Source organism: Strix aluco, chromosome 2, assembly GCF_031877795.1.
Source record: "Strix aluco isolate bStrAlu1 chromosome 2, bStrAlu1.hap1, whole genome shotgun sequence".
In the NCBI taxonomy this organism is placed as follows: Eukaryota; Metazoa; Chordata; class Aves; order Strigiformes; family Strigidae; genus Strix; species Strix aluco.
In genome coordinates, this window is record NC_133932.1 from 1463660 (window position 1) to 1480528 (window position 16869).

The 16869-nt window shown below is 52.1% G+C and overlaps 2 protein-coding genes across 5 annotated transcripts in view; one reads left to right on the forward strand and one right to left on the reverse strand.

The window, feature by feature from the left end:
* Window positions 1-904: 904 nt before the first annotated feature.
* Window positions 905-16198, forward strand: ATP1B1 (ATPase Na+/K+ transporting subunit beta 1). The gene is made up of 6 exons (XM_074807795.1): window positions 905-1218; window positions 3936-4064; window positions 11106-11261; window positions 12033-12217; window positions 14045-14125; window positions 14787-16198. Exons 1-6 carry the CDS (start codon window positions 1119-1121, stop codon window positions 15051-15053), a joined length of 918 nt encoding a protein of 305 aa, XP_074663896.1. The 5' UTR covers window positions 905-1118; the 3' UTR covers window positions 15054-16198.
* Window positions 15834-16869, reverse strand: part of NME7 (NME/NM23 family member 7) — a 94316-nt gene continuing 93280 nt past the window's right edge. For all 4 annotated transcript variants that reach the window (XM_074807773.1, XM_074807755.1, XM_074807765.1 and 1 more), the window contains one exon: window positions 15834-16275. In XM_074807773.1, coding sequence (XP_074663874.1) covers window positions 16243-16275 — 33 coding nt within the window. In that variant the 3' untranslated portion in view covers window positions 15834-16242. The remainder of the gene's footprint in view (window positions 16276-16869) is intronic.

Below are 16869 nucleotides of genomic sequence, written 5' to 3' on the forward strand. Positions count from 1 at the left end.
GGGCCGGGAGCGCCCTGGGGAGGCTCCGGCGGCCGCTCTTGGGCAGCCCCGCGGAGGGGGGGGCCGGCAAGCGGGGCTCGGGCTACCGGGTGCCCCCCCCGGCCCCGGGGCTGGCAGAGGCGTTTGTGCACCCCCCGGCAGCGCAAGGGCGGCTGCGGCCGGTCGTCCCCCCTTCACCCCCACATCCCTGCAGCAGCTCCCCGGGCAGGCAGCGGGCAGGCACCTGCCTGCCCGCCCTCCCCTGCCGGCAGGTGCTGCCAGCGCAAAGGCGGCGGAGCGCGGGGCGGGCAGCGCGGTCGGCGTTAAGCGTTCCGCAGGCGCGTTACACGTGAGCCAGGCGGAGCGCGGCGGGAGGAGGAGGGCGGCGGCGGGGAAGGCGCCGCTCCGCGCCCGGCCGAGCAGCCGCTGCCGCGGCGCTGCAGGAGCCGGGACCCGCAGGGCGCGGGGGGGGGGGGGGGGGGGTCGGAGGTCCCAGGCGGGGCCGCCGCATGGCACGTGCGCGCGCCCGCGCCTCCAGGTGTGCGGGTGCGCGCGCAAAAGGGCCGCGCGCGTGCGCCTGCGCCTCCCGCCCCGCCCCGCGCCCCGCCGGGCCCGGCGGCGGGGACCGAGTCTCAGGTGCGCGGCGGGGCGGCCCGCGGCGGCCCGCGCCCACCCGCGCTGCCGCTGCCGCTGGTGCCGCCGGTGCCGCAGCCCTCCCCGCCCCCTCCCGCCCCGCCGCTCCCGCGCCCCCCCCCCCCCGGGCCCCGCCCGCCGCCGGGCCCCGCCCCCTCGCCGCGGCAGGCCCCGCCCTCGGGTCCCAGCGCCGTCGCCCATTGGCGGAGGCGGCGGCGGGGCGGGGCCGGCGCTCTATATGAAGGGGCGCGGCGGGCGGCGAGCGCGGCTGCTCCGTGCCCCGTGGGCTCCGCTCCGGTCCCCCTCGCCGCTCCTGCCCGCCCGCGCCCCCGGCCGCTTCCCCCCGACCCCGCCGGGCCAGCGCCGCCGGCCGCCCCGCAGCGCGGGCGGGCGCGCCCAGACCTTCCCGGTGCTGCGGGGCGCGGAGCCAGGCCGGGGCCTGCCCGCGCCGCCCGCCGAGGGCTACACCTCTCCCCGCCGCTCGCCCGCTCGCCCGCCCGCTCGCCATGGCCCGCGGGAAGGCCAAGGACGGCGACGGCAACTGGAAGAAATTCATCTGGAACTCGGAGAAGAAGGAGCTGCTGGGCCGCACCGGGGGCAGCTGGTGTGAGTGCCGGGCCGGGGGCGTGAGGCCGGGTCGGGGGGCGGCGGCGATGCGGCGGGCACTGCAGCACGGCCCGCCCCGCCTCCGCCGGCTGCGGCGGGGCTGCGGCCCCCGGCGAGGGCGGCCCGGGGCGGGGGAGGGGGCCGGGGCTGGGGCCGGGGCCGGCGCGACGCGGCCCCGCGGGGTGACGCTGGGGGGGTCTTTTTCCCCCTCCTCCCCCCCCCCCCCCCCCCCCCCGGGGTTCTGGGGGGGCCCCGCGGGGGTCCGGCGGCGCTGCCCGCGTAGGTGTGACTGCAGGTGGGGCCGGGGGTGAGGCGGGGTCGGGCCCCGGCCCCGGGATGGAGCCCGGCGCGGGCCGACCTTGGCGAGGGCGCCTCGTCCTTGGGTCTCCTTCCCCGGAGGCTGGCCCGGGCCGGGAGCATCGCCGTCGGGGCAGCCTGCCCCCCCAGCCGTCACCTGCCCTAGACTTCGGGGTGGCTTTTCTCTTTTTCCCTTTTCTCTGGATAAAGGCAACTGAGCTCGTTTTACTTCGTCGAGAGAGAACAATTGGCTTTTAATGCCTCTGCAAGAAGGAAATGGCTCTATGTGCATTCGTGATTAAACGGTTATGATGTATTTGTTAGGTGCTGTACAAATAGCACTTAGACTAAGAGGCTTTTAACGTTTTCTTTACGCAAATAGACAGTCTTCCCGTTGCTGCCAACCACAGCTGGTGTGCCACCCTTGCGATGGTGAATTCGGCTCCTGTTGTAATGGATCAGCCGGAGGTGCCACATCCGGAGCTGCCAGCTTTAGCTCTGGCAGGCGGGCGGACTAGAGCAGGCTTCTGCTCTAGCTTTACGTGAGCAGAATTGGGTTGTGGGTGCGCACGGATAGGTATTTTCTGCTCCTGAGGCACCAGGCAACTGCGCAGTGCTTCAAATGCGGAGGCTGAACCAGGTCCTTCTCCCAGAGTGCCCGTCCCTACCCGCCTAGGACTGATTGCCATTTGCGGAGTCGATCTGCAGGCTGAGGAGCCGATTCCTCTGGTCTAAGCCTACCTGTTGCAGGAAGCTTTCTCGTTCAACCCCGTTGTGCTTGGTTGCTAGACCTGCTGTGTATTTTCTGAGACCTCGGCGTGGTTTTGACCTTTAAAGGTGTCTTTGGCGTTAAGAGCATCCTGGCTGGGAACCTGATTAAATAAGCTACCTCCCAGCGTTTGCCTTTTGATGTTACAAAACTCAAAGGCGTTACGCTGCAGACAACAGCATTAGTGTTTGGTTTGTTACAACAGCACCTCCTATGACCGTGCTCTGGAAAAAATTTCCACACGTCCCTGACGTCACAGCCCTTTGCCTTACGCTGCCTGGATACCAAAGAGTACTTTTAACTCCTGGAGCACCACATTACTGCACCCAGCTCTGCCCTCCAGCCTGCCTACCTCCCCTGCCTCCGGTGCACGTGAGGAAGACAAGAGAATGGCGTGCCTTTCCGACAGCATCCCACAGCCTCCGTGTCGCTGGCTGTCCCTCCTGCTCGCCCGTCTTTCATAGACTTGAAAAGAAAACGACCAGAACCGCCTGCTGTCATCGGGAGGCTTCTCCAGTGATGGAGTGTTTCTTACAACGGGGCTGGGGAGCGAGGAGGAATACTTCCACCTACTACTTCCTCCCCTTGCCTTGTAGCTCGTCACTTCAAATAAACCACCTCTTCTTTTTGTTTGCCATTAGAAGAGGACAGTGAGATCAAGCAGGCTCTCTTTCAAGTACTCTTTGGCCCCTGCGTTGGCCTGCTTGTTCCTGCAGCCCGATTAGCATATAGTTGCTTGGCATGGGCTGGCTTCTCCTCCTCGTAGGCGGCCCGGTGATGCCTAGTACGGCATGTTACTGTGCAGTTAATCAGTTGAGATAATCCTTGTAAACTGGTAACTGATACCCGGAGTCTGAGCCGTGCTGCGTCTCCAGGCTCTTCTCCACTTCCCCTCCCTGATTATTCTAGGCATCTCCCTCCAGACCAAAACTAAATTCAGTCTTTCATTATTATGTAATTCACTTTTTAATTGGTATGAGCAGTGCTGGAGTGCCTTTGTAGACATACGAGGCTGGTAAGCGTGTGGTACTGTGACATGTCCGAGTACTCTCCTACATTTGAGATTGAGTATTGGAGCTAATTTGGGCCCCAGTTCTCCTCCTGTTGTCTTTCACGGAGGTGATAGCTGGAAGTACTAGGGGAGATCAGGCTTCCCCGTTGCTTGTAAATCCGAATGAAACGTTTGCTGTAGACTCTCCTGGAAATGGCTTTGAGGCCCAGAGCTTTGTGGAACGGGTGTCCTCCAGAGCACACCCATGGGATGGCCTCTTGCTGTTGGGCACTTGCTCCGCCGAAAGTCTCTCACCTGTGACAGCGTGCGATGGCAGCACCGGGTCAGCCGAGGGGTCCTTGAAAGTATGGAAGAACATGGTTTAATCTTCATGTGTTGCAATCCCAAATCCTGAGTCATGGATTTCTAGGTTTTCAGGGGCTCTTCCAGCCCCCCAAACAAGTGGAGTGATGTATATTTTCTGTCTGCATCGGGGCACAGTCTCGCTGTTAAATGCACCCCTCTGCAGCGGGGCTTGCCATCTGAGTTCAGTGTGCTGGGCTCTTCCTTGTGAGTGGCAAAGGTTGGGAGTTTTGTCTTGAGGTGGGACTGCCTCGAGGGCTTGATTTGATTCCTCTTTCTGTTTCTTTTCTCTTGCAGTTAAGATCCTCCTCTTCTATGTCATCTTCTACGGTTGCCTGGCAGGTATATTCATTGGGACCATCCAAGTGATGTTGCTCACTGTCAGTGAATTTGAGCCCAAATACCAGGATCGAGTGGCACCTCCAGGTAACTAAATAGGAGGCCCGTGTGTGACTTGGTGCAAGCTGTTCTGGGGAGGCGGGCTGGTTACTCACCTCAAGAAGGAGGATGAAATAAGCGTGTCGTTGCTGCAACACATATTTGTAGGGGGTGGGTATGTTCTCAGCCTTCTGTGTTAACAGTACTGGGGCTTGAAGGCAATCCTGCTAGAATTAAAGGTTGCATCACATGAAATATGCCTCCTGCCTGAGAGGAGCTCCAACCTGGATTGCTCTTCTTCCCTGCCCCTAAACCGAAGCGATAGAGTGAGGCCGAGAGGCTTCACTTGGGAACGAGCTGTATGAGGAAGCTGGGTTCAGCTGCTTTTACTTCATAGCCACTGTGTGCTGTGGGAAAGTGAGGGGACAAAGGCGAAATGTTAGCTTTACCTGTGAGACTGGGGTGCACAGGGAGAAAGGGGACAGCACCGGTTCTGGGTGTGCTCCCTGAGTGGTATTAGCCAGCACGGAAGGACACGGTGTGATCTGCAGGAGATGGCAGCGTTTACTAACGCGTGTTTCCATTGAGCGTGTCGTGGGAGGTGAAAGGTGGGTCTTGCAGTTGCTGGAGCGTGACCTGTGTTTACTAGGCGAAGTAACTCTCTGCTCAAAACTGAAAGGATCGCTTGAGCAGCCTCTGTGGCCGGCCTTGGCTAGGGGCAGGCGGAGTGACTAGCCCTTGCCGCAGGTTCCCCGCTCCGCCTGTCCGGGCTCTGCTGCGCCGATCCCCGCCGCAGCCAGCGGCGGCTCAGAGCGTGGCGGGGGAGCTGCGCCACTGCTGCTTTCCCACATTACAAATGACCTTGAGGCTGCTTGGCACTGGGGATGGTAACGATCTGTCTCCGGTTGCTCTGTAAAACAGTTCAGAAGCTTTTAATAACAGTGGTATTTAAGTGACAATTGTGAGGCTGATGGCTTGTAGCTACAGAAGTCGGCTCTGGTGTCGCACGGGGTCTCACAGCCCCGCTGTCTGCAGTGCTGCGCTGTGGTTATTCCCTGCTCTGACAGCACTGGGAATGTTACCATCACCAAATGGTGGTGTATCTCAGCAAAGAATTGTCTTTTTCAGAGAACTGCTTTTCCACCAGCACTTTTTAAAGACAGAACAGAGCCTGGAGCTGCTGCGTTGGTGTGTGGCACTCCTTAAAGTACCAGCGTGGCTGGGGTAAATGCTGCCTTAAGCACTGGAAGTGGCTGTTTGTGTCTCTGCAGTGGGCTCTGACATTTGCAGGAAAGACTAAACTGTCACTGATACTGCCCAGAGCCGTTAGCTGCATCTGAAAAGCCAATGTGCCTAATGGTAGAGTGGCTGTTATTTTAATAAGGTGTTTTTACCCGGCTGAAGCCCAGTGGTCTCACCAGACGTGAAATAATTAGCGAAGAAGCCCATGGATCTTGGGTCCCATCCAGACAGACCTGCTGCTTAGCCTGATGTCACATAATTACTCATTCTAGGTAAACTGTTCACTTTCTGTGTAATAACAGTCTGCGATTCCAATTTGAAAACAACTCTAGTAAAACTTCTGTGTAAGATTTCAGCCTGCAGAGGATTTTTAGTCATCTCTTAATTGCATGCTGTACCAGTTTTTCTGGGGCTTACCCTTTTTTTAACCAAAACGAAGGAACTGAATTTCAAGACACTTGTGTAGCGTGTACCACAGAAACCAAAATGGAAGAAGAATGAAAAGGTCATCAGGGATCTCTGTAATGGGCTTTCAGGACATGTACTGAAATCAAGGGGAATAAAATCCAGCTCCTTTGAGTATACGACAGCAGGCGGCCCAATAAACAAGGGTTTTGGACCATGCTGTGGTGGCACACGCGTACAGCTTTGAGGAAATAATTACCAGGTTCTAGCACAGGGCCCTTTGCAGGGCATCACGCACCAGCTCTTTGTGCAGCTGCGGCCGAGCTGGGGGTAGGGCCTGGGGGGGCTCTTAACGCCGAGTCTGTGCCTTGCCCTGTAGCGGAGCAGCCGTTAGACCCCAGTGAGTCAAAACCAGGCTCTTCACATGGGCTTGGAGAGAGCTGGACACGGTGGCGAGTTGCTGCACTGCTGTGTGGGGGAGGTCAGCAATCCCTGCGTTCTCCTGCTCTCCTGACACACACCCGTGTGGGCACTTTCACTCCTGCACTTGGTGAGCATCAAAAATTTTTTGTGATCTGGGACCCCTCCAGACTGAGCTACACAAAACAAGGTGTTGTGCCATTCTAATGCCTGGTTCTCGTGGGAAGGTTTGCAAGCCAAGTAAGTATATTGGCAGCTTGATAGAGCCCTGGGTTTTCTAGGAAGCTGAAAACCTGGTTTCATTCTTGTTAACAGTGCTCTGTCCTTGGGCAAGTCACTGTTGTCAGCCCAAAATGGCTGGGAAAGGGAAAACTATGCTTCCCTCCAGGATCTGCAGGAGAAAGTGCTGTAGGGGTGCTATAATACCGTTCTTGTTCTGAAATACAACAGATTTCATAGCAGCAACAGAACCTACAGGATGTTTTATGGAGTTCTTGACACGGGTATAACATTGAAAGCCATAAAATGTTATTTTTCTAGCCAAGTGTCATTAATATGCTAATTAGTTTCTGCCTTGCATGCAGCAGGAATGTTACACAGGTGCTTCAGGGCAAGCGGAGTTTTGTACCTTTCCATGATAGTTTTATTTTCCCTCCTCTTTTGTCTTGGGGTGGGGGAAGGGACAGTGCAGTTCACCTTGTCCAGCCTTGCCACCACGACAGCCCCAGCTCCCAGGTCCACGTGTGCTGCAGGCTCGGACTCCGCTTTAAGCACAGCGGACTTACCCTACTGACAGGGAAGGGCAAGGATATCGCCTTTTAAACACAGCGTACCGAGTGTTTAAAAAATAATACTCCATTCTCCTCCTCCCCTTCCCCACCCCGGTATAAATTGGGCTGTGTATCCTGCCATCTTGTGGTGTGCAGCCCCTGAAACGCAGCATCCCAGCGCCAGGGCTGCTGCCTCGGGTGGGTTGTTTTTTTACGGGGCAGCTGGAAGGAAGAACCCCTGCTCAAGCCGGGGGATTTCAGGTGTCCCTGCTTCACATGCTGCCTGGGCAGTGAGCGTGTCACAGAAAAAGCTGCTCTGGTGTGTTCCCCACTTGGCTTCTCTGGTGTGGGGAGGTGGCGGGAGGGCCCCAAGGAGCGTGGTGCTGCCTCCTGCCAAGTCGTGCTTTGCCGCTTCTGTCTCTTGTGGTCTCGGCACCTACGTTTGGAAAAATTGCTGAATCTCGAGCTCCAGGGATGTTCTCTGCCAAGCAGATTTTGCTGCATTTGTAGAAAACTTGCACCTGCTTTTTGCACTTTGGGGATGAGGTAGAGAGGGTGACTGGAAGCTTGGAAGGACACTGCTTGGTATGGAGGCTTTGAAAGTCTGTCCTCAATTAGTGAGTGGGGGGGTGGGTGGTAAGTAAGAATGGTGTAGTGATCACTCAATTCGTCATCTGTGTCAGCCCAGGAGTGTTCAGACTCATTCTGAACCAAGATTATACACTACTTGGAAATAAGCACTGCACGATGAAGCAAGAGTGGTTACTATGGACTTACAACACAGCCATTCCTAATAACAAGCCTGACTTCCCACTCCTAGTTTCTTCCTCTTCACCCTCAGGACACTGTTTTCCCTAAAGTCTTGCTCTTGCACCTTAGAATGATAAAGTCTGTGTGGAAAATGTGGTTTTAAATGAATAAAAGTGATTTTAATCTGCAACAGTGGAACTGCAGCTGAAAAAAAAAATCAATGACTTTACATGCTTTTTGTGGCTTTTGGTGTCTTTGTGCATCCACAGAGTTAAAAAGCCAACAGAAGGTGGTGTCTGTTACCAAGTCAAGGCATCACTCATTTATGCGGTCGCTGTCAGTCAAGTGAAGATAGGAATCGTATTTCCTAGCAGCGCACTCTAAGAGCCAGTTGCAGAAATTTTCTGAAGTAGTTTGTCAGTGTTTTAGCAATAAGTTACTTGGTGTTTCCATGTGTGAAGAACAGCATCACCACGCATGACACCGTGGTGCATCTCTGTGGCAACAGCATGAACTGCAGGACTGCAGCAAACACGTTGTAGCCTGAAGATGGGGAGCGGGTTGTCCCTGGCTATGGAAGCACTTGAGGCTTTTGTTTCTTTTCCCCCATAGGACTCGCTTATAAATGGCTTCCTCATGTGCTTGAAGCTCCTAAGAGGCTTATTCATGCCTGTAACTTGTTGGAGCCATGTACTTCCTTAGGTGTCCAGCAGCCTGTGGTAGGTAGCACTGGAATGGCTCAGCTTTCTAATTTTTTCTTGTCCCTACTTGCTTCAGATCCCAAATGGGGATGAGAGAAGGATTTAGAAAGGTTACAGAAGTGTTCTGCAGAGGTCACCTCCTCTCGTCAAACCAAATCAACACACTTTATTTTAAACAAGATTGCTTAAGGATTCAGTGATTGTGCTGCTCTGATAACAGCACTGAAACTCGTATTTTGGCCATGGGATGTGCAGATGGAAAATGAAAGAAGGAAATGATAGATCTGATCTTTGCATCCGGTCAGTTGCAGGTGTGTGAGGATGGGGGAAGCCAGTAATACATTTTTAATCAGGATAAAGCTATCTTTCATAACAAGTCTTTCATCTTCACACAGATTTACTTCCTTGCTTTGCAAGTGGAAAGATTGATCTCCACTTTGCTCTTGTCCTAAACAAAGCAAGCACCTGCTGTACCAAAACCTGGTCCAGTCTGGTTCCTCCAGGGACCTGTAAATACCCACACTTGGGCTGAAAGCGGCCCAGCTATGGCCACAAGCCCAGCCTGCCTGGCAGAAATGGTTGTTCTCTTGTGCTGGGCACTGGAGCGGCTACACGGAGGTACCGCTTGGGCTTCGGTGCCGCTCTGCAAAGATTTGCAAGGCAGGGATGCTCTGGGATGGGAGTCTGCTCTCCCAGCCAGGTCACTTGTCTCGTGGGCTTTGGACTGTACGTACCGGTGGCCAGGCGTTCCTAACCAGAGAGCAGAGATGTTCTAGCAGGTGGCTCTTACACACCACGAGGTGCATGTTGCTGACCTTCCCTTCACCTTTGCCATGCCTGCAGGGGTGCGTTTATGCACTACCTCAGTCAAGATAAAAAGCAGAGGCAGGGAGTTGCTTTGTTTTAGAGGTCCTGAGCAAAACTAATAGCTTAACTGCATGACCAAAGCTTAACGAGACTGGCCAAGCTTTCTTGAATTTTATATTTATACACTTGAATGACACACCTGTAACTTGAACTCTGGAAAAGGCAGACCCAGGAGAGGACCCAAGACCCAGCCTGCCTTTGCTGCAATTCCAGTTAGCCACTTCAAGTGACGCTGAGCTTGTTGCTTCCCAGCTGAGGGGTAACGTGAGGAGGGTTTGGCAGGATGGGATTGAAGTCCCTTACTAAAATTGAACTTGGCTTATTTATTTTATACGTATTTATTTATAACTGTTTGTGAAGCAAGAAAGCAAGTAATTGCTTGAAAAGGCGTTGAAAGCCACTGACTTTGGGGGGTAGGATGTAATTCTGCTAGTGGAGCAGTAAGTCACTTCTAAACTTGTAACACTCAACCTGGTCAGTTTGTACCAGAGGGAGTTTTGAGCGGTTAAAGCTGCTTCCTGGAATAAAACTTGAAACCCCCGAGCTACTTGCTGGATGTCTCGCTATCTTTGGTGACTAGGAGCTGCGTTTAGGGGAACAAAGCTAATCTTTGTCCTAGGTTACAAATTCCAACTCGGGGGGTAGCGGCGGGGGGGTGGTGAGCTGGCTTGAGGAGGGACTAAGCAGAAGCACTCAAGTGGCTTTGGAAAAATTACTGGAGTCACAAGCTCTTGTGGGCTGGGGCCAGCCAGTTAAGCTGCCCGAGTCTTGCACCAGGGGAACTTGTTGGCAACAGGCCTGTTCTGAAAGCTGTCGGAGCAAATGCTGCTCCCCTGCTCCTTTTTCTTGTTCTTGCTAAAATGAAGATGACAAACTGAGCAGAAGTCAAGACCTCAGTAATTGCAGTGGCCGCCACAAAAGCAGCATGAACTCTAGTTCCCATTACTTAAGTTTAAAGTGTTAGCCATGCATTAATGCGTTCAATTAAAATGTGACCTAAACATCACACAGGAGCAATGATTTCCAAGTCCTGTAATGAGAAGCCAAGGGGTCGGCACTTCTCATCATCTGTAGGCATTGCTTGTATCTAGTCCCTTCTCTTCTCTGTGCATTCTTTGTCTGTTCATCCTCCTGAAGTCAAAAGCGGAGCTAGTTACACAGCCCAGAATCTAGGACGGTCTGTTAAACGTCTCTCCTGTGTGGTGGTATTTCCTACTCGCCTACTCTGAGATGAGCTGCTGATTAGAGCTCAGCGGGCTGTTCTGCAACCAGAAATACCTGCTTACGGAGTGAAAAGACCAGAGAAGGCGATCAGGCTGATGAATTTCCTGAGGGAGAAAATGCCTCCTGCCCTGCATCCTACAAGGGAGACGACATGAAGGCGACGTGGATGACAACCAGCAGAGAGTGACTGTACCTGACTTGGGCAACCTCTCGCCTTTTATTGCAAGGGTTCGTGAGCGGACAGCTCTGATGTATCCTGAACCCATAGCGTGTTTTGCAGACTTTCAGGTCAACCCGTTAGGGATACGTACGTAAGAGCAGGCTTCTGTGGGGCTTTATTTCATGCAGTTGGTCTTGTGTGCAGACAGCTTCCCTTCTGTCCTTGAGGAGGAGGCAGAAGTGGGCAGGAGACCTGTGGTTGACTGTTTTTCTTGAGGAAAGCCTTGACTTGTAGCCTCCCTTTGGGGTTCTGTGGGTTTTATCTGCTTAGTGATGCAAACATCATGACGAATATTCCAGACTGTTGTTAGAAAGAGGAGATAAGAGCCCGTCAGAGCCTCCTCTCTAGTGAGCTTAAGCTATTTTGTGCAAGTCCTAAAGTCTGAAAAATAGAGATTATTAGTTATGTTCTTGGTGTGCGTTGCACTTCCCGGAGGCTGCGCAGCTCTGAGTTGTACTTAATGTTTTCTTCCTGATTTTGCTTTTCTTAGGACTGACTCAAATCCCCCAGGTACAAAAGACAGAAATTTCCTTTAGTGCCTCCGATCCCAAAAGTTTTGAGCCGTATGTGAAGAACCTTGAGAAGTTCTTAAAGGACTACAGTGCCGATCAGCAAACTGAAAGCATAGTATTTCAGGACTGTGGGGGTAAGTCTTGATTGTTTCCTGCAGCTGGGGGCTCTGACCCGTGTCTCTGCGTCAGGTCCCTTGGAAGCTGAGGCTGAGCAGTGGTGGTCTGTCCTCAGCTATTCCTTTTATTGTCACCAACAGCACGTTGGTAAACTGGCAGGCTCTGGTTTCAGTCATATGGCTGCTCACTAAATTAGTTTGGATAGACCGGACTTGGCCAGGGATGTACCTAGAAGTTTATTGTAGAGGTTATATGGTTGGGAACTCCCAGATTTCTCTTGGAGAAAGTTGCAGCTGACTCCCAGAGGCATGTGGCGCTGACCTTATCCTCGCTGAAAGCTGCGGGGGTTTTACTGACGACTTTGCTAAAGCCAGTGTCGGTCCTCTTGATGTAATGCAGCAAAGCATCTGGGAGGTATTAACCTTTAATAGATTCTGTGTAATAATGCGAATGAGACTATCGCCTCATAATACGTGCATGTAAAATCTGAGGGGAACCTGTTTGTAAAAGCTGCCAAAAAAACCAAAGTATCTCTGAGCCAGTGGATTACAAATGTGTGTGTTCTCTTGTCGTCTGGAAGAATCCTCGGTTCAAAAAACAAACCCCCCGCAAACGTGCTGGTCTGGGACCAGCCCACACGTGGGGGTGGCTGGGTGCAGGTCTGTGGTGTCACCTGTTGGGATGAGGGGGAAATCCAGGCTGCGCAGTGACGCGTACGTGTTGCTGTTCCTGACAAGCGGAAAGGTCACGTTGCATATGGTTGTCTTTTCCTTCCCTCACCGTGACAGAAATGCCTACCGATTACAAAGAGAGAGGACCATATAATGATGCCCAGGGCCAGAAGAAGGTCTGCAAATTCAAACGTGAATGGCTGGAAAACTGTTCCGGAATAAATGATCCCACCTTTGGGTACAAGGATGGCAAACCATGCATCCTCGTCAAGCTCAACAGAATTATTGGCTTCAAACCTAAGGCAAGTATCTCTTCCCTTTCTAGCAGAAGCTCCTGATCAGGAGGATGAGTTGGCTGCAGATTTGCTGTGCCTGCTTTTCTGTCTCTGGAGAGAGATCAGTACAGAGGAGAAATTGTGAGACGATTTGAGTAACTGGCTTTAAAAATACTTTTCATTTACAAGCAATGAAAAGCACACACTGCAAGTTGTTAACGAGCAGCAGTGAACCTCACAGTGCAAACTCCTGGTTATTTATCTGGTAACTGAATTGCTCTAACGGGGTATTTTCTTCAAGCAATGAAACCCATTTTAAGTTCTGTGTGCTTCGTGGGACCGTCCCAGACGGACTCTACCTGTAGTAAGAGCAGTACATTGTGTCATTGCCCTGATCTACTCCATGCTTTCCTCAGGCAGTGTAGTTGCCCGCCTTGCTAAAACCACTTAATTAAATGAAGTGGTGCTAATATTAACTATCAGACTGGCCTATAAAGTGTAAACTACATCTGAGAAACAGGCACAGCTCTTACTGCAAGAAAGGTGAGGAGATCTTTAGGTTATTTCATACAGTTTCCTGGATGCTGTAGGATGTCTCTGTCACCCATTTGCTCTGGGCTGCACCTTTGCATGTGTGCAGTAACGCTGAAGGGTGTTCATCTGGACAGGAATGGCTTTTACTTCTAGATTTTTTTCCCCCAATGCATTTAAATGCTAAAAAATTCTCCAAGGATTTGGTGGCAGAGCACGTGCTATTGAATAAGGTGCTGCACAAAACCTGCCACTCCATCTTCTGGGTGGAAGATGGTGCAAATGGTGTGCTAAGCTGCCTTCACCACCATCCCTCGGTGCTGTCAAGGACAGGGAATGGTGCTGTCTGCTGACGAGTGGTGAGGAACATTTTTCTTCAAAGGGAGCCTGTCCTGTGCTAAAAGAAATGAGTTAAAATTTTGGCTCATGTGGTCCAGGGTGGAAACAGTGGGTGCATTTTAGCAGGAATGTGCTGTGCGTGGTGTGCAGTGGCTGTGGGATGGTGTAAGATGCGCACGTTGGGTGACTGGGGAAGAGAAGGGTTGGGTGTGTTCCTCTTCCCTTTGCCACGGAGCTCTGAAGAGCTCCAGACCGCGCTAGACAGCAGGGGCTAGTCAACGAATGCCTCCACGTGTTCCATTTAGCAACGATGTGTGTATCCAAGGTGGTGTTTGTTTTCCTCGTTCCACGCTCTGGCAGAGACCCTTTAGCTCTTGTGTTGGGCAAGGGGTGTGTAAAGCAGGTCTGAGCCTTGCAAGGCTGTGAAGCCCAACGACTGCACTTGCTAAGAGACCAAAGCCCAGCATCGGTGCTCCCAGCTCTCCCTGCCACGCTCGGAGCCTTTGTCCTTCCCTGCGTAGGTGGTGTTGAAGTTCAGCGAGGTCGGGGTGTGACTGATGCTCTTTGTTCTCTCTTGTGCGTTCCCTGTCCTGTGTGCACACACCTGGCAGGCAGGTGGCAAATCCTCCAGCAGCGTGGCTCCTCCTCCACGGCCTGGGCTGTGCACGAACAAGGCCCACTGGCTAGCACTCTGCCCTGAAACTCCTTCCTCAGGGACACCACGAAATTAAAACCAGCCTGATCTGCTTGTCTTGGTATCCGCAGCAGTCAAGCTGTGAGAATAGACAACAGCTCTGCCTGGGTTAGTAAGTTGCCCTGCTTCTAGTTGTGTTACGCCACTCATCTGTCCCAAGAACCACCGCCAAGCGCTGTTGCTGCTGCTGAAATGTAGAGGGGGTTCTGGTTAACGGCACGTCTTTGGGACCTTGGCTCTGCAGAGAAGTGTCCGGTGTGTAACGGCCCCTTGTTTTGGATTTCTTCTAGGCTCCGGTAAATGAGAGCCTCCCTCCAGAGGTGATGGCAAAATACAACCCGTATCTCATCCCTGTCCACTGCGCTGCCAAGGTAAGTTGAAATACAGTAGAGTTGGGAAGCTGCAGGGAGGACCGTCCAAGACTTTGTCCACGTGTAGTTTTCCACAGAAAATGGGGGTGATTCTTAATTTGGGCTATCCTCCCCCTTCGGAACAGGGGTTTCTCAAAACCTCACTGATGATGGATGACGGTCAGCGCTGCCCTCCCAGGGAGGGGTAAAAGCGGGGCCAGACGGTAAAAGGCATCCTCAGAAAGGAGCCATTTAGCTTTCAAGTGCTGTACTGGAGCTCTTAGCGCGGCTGGCTGAAAAAGGGACTCCAGGGAAGAAGTATTTTACTTGGCGGTGTAAAGCAGCTGAGAAAGAGCAAACCCTTTTTTTAGCCAAAGATAATGCATTGCTATGACAGGAACCTGGGGTGGTTTCTGACTGTGTAAAGCGGTTGAGGTTTTAAATAAAGAAAAGCCCTTTTCCTGGCTGGTGCGTGGCTACAGGTTAGACTGTGCTGAAGGGCCCTCTCCAGCCTGGGCCGGCCTCGTGCCAGCAGGGTGAGGCTCAGCGACGGTGACGAGAGGTCGCGGTCTTGGTGAGAAACAACAGGTGCTGCCAGAAAAAAGGGCTGCAAAAGGTAGAGTTTGGGTGACTGTCGTTGTTTGTGACTGTTGTTGTCTGTCCTTCCTTCTCCCGCCTCTAGAGAGAGGACGATGCAGACAAAATCGGCACGGTGGAGTACTATGGGATGGGCGGCTACGCTGGCTTTGCCCTGCAGTACTACCCCTACTACGGCAAGCTCCTGCAGCCGCAGTACCTGCAGCCGCTGGTGGCCGTGCAGTTCACCAACCTGACCTACGACATGGAGGTGCGTGTGGAATGCAGGGCCTACGGGCAGAACATCCAGTACAGCGACAAAGACCGCTTCCAGGGACGCTTTGATATTAAATTTGACATAAAAAGCAGCTGATTGTAAGCACAACTGTCTTCCCCCCCTCCTCCTAGCCATTTAAAAAAGTTAAAAAAAAAAAAAAAAAGAACAAAAAAGAAAACCTACTAGTCTTGAACAAACTGTCATACGTATGGGACCTACACGTAATCTATATGCTTTACACTAGCTTTCTGCATTTACTAGGTTAGAATGTAAACAAAGTGTAGCAATAGCGACAAATATTTATTCTACTGTAAATGACAAAAGAAAACAAAATTGAGCCTTGGGACATGCCCATTTTTACTGTAAATTATGATTCCATAACTGACTTGTAGTAAGCAGTGTTTCTGGCCCCTAAGTATTGCTGCCTTGTGTATTTTATTTAGTGTACAGTACTATAGGTGCATACTCTGGTCATTTTTCAAGCCATGTATTGTATCTGTTTTCTACTTCTCGTGAGCAAAGACTTTTGCTGTCCAAGGTGTAAATACTCAATGGGACTAGAACTGGCATGATACTTCTCATTATTTTGTTCCTTTTCAAAGAAAGGCCCACCTGTGAGACTATATTTAACAGCACTCCATAAGGCTTCTGACTTTTCTGTGGTGTTAGGGTATTTTATTTGGAGGGGTGGCAGGGAAAACTAACTTAAGTGATGTTAGAGAGGATAGATGATTGTGTACTGTGCTTTGTAGCGAATGCTGTCTCTCTCTCCACCTTCTCCCTCATCCTCCAGTATGTTGTGTGAGAGACCGGGTCAGACTATCACTCTCCTCAGTGATAGGCATAACTCTTTGCTTTCTATATTTTCTTTTCTTCTTCTTTTTTTTTTTTTTTTTCTTTTCCTCCTGCTCGAGGCATCGCACACTGTGGTGCTAATGTCTTTATTGAATGTTTTAACCATTTTCATGGTGGAAGAATTTTATATTTATGCAGTTGTACAATTTTATTTTTTCTGCAAGAAAGTGTAATGTATGAAATAAACCAAAGTCACATGTTTGAAAATAAATCTTTATTTTAAACTTTATAAAAGCAATGCAGTACCCCATAGAATGGTGTTAAATGTTGTCTAAAGTGCAAAACTCTATGTTCTAACATGTAATAATAGCCAGGAGTACAGTGCTCTTGTTGATCTTGTATTTCAGTCAGGTTGAAACATTGGACAAATAAATGAATGAACACACCGACCTGTGTGCACGTCTTTTGCGCTGGGTGAGGATGGAGGCTGTTAGTTGTCCAGGATCTTGAAGAAGTACTGCACCTATTTCAATAGGAAAATACAGCTTTACCCTTCCCAGAACGCCTCAGCCGAAGGTAGCTGAAGGTTTGTTACACACCGGCTCTAGAACAGCTTGGTTTGGTGTTTGCCCCTCACGTGCCCGTGATCACACCAGTCAGGGACTCAAAAAAAATCACTGTATTCACTGTCCCTGCACGTTCTGCACACCTGGAGGCACAGGCCACACGTTCTAGTAGTAACCACAGGTAAAACGGATTATGTTTAGTGTGGGCTGAAGCACCCAGCAGCGGTGTGTGCTGCAGGCGCAGAGGGGAGGGCGCCCACGGGAGGCGGGAGCAGAGGAAGCAGAGTGTTGGGATCTGTGCACAGGCTACACCCCACGGGGCTGCTCAGACGTGACACGAGGCGGCAGCTGCCTTCCTGCAGGACTCAAGATGGCTTTATGCTGCGTGACACAGATTACCAGGGAGAGTTTCTCCGTGTAAAGCAACAAAACATGACTATGCTAGAGCAAGCTGCTTGATAAAGCCCTCCTCATCGGAATGCACGATACTGGAAAAGCAAGCTGCTAAACTTTTTGCCATCTGCTAGAAGGAAGCATCGTTATGGCACGCT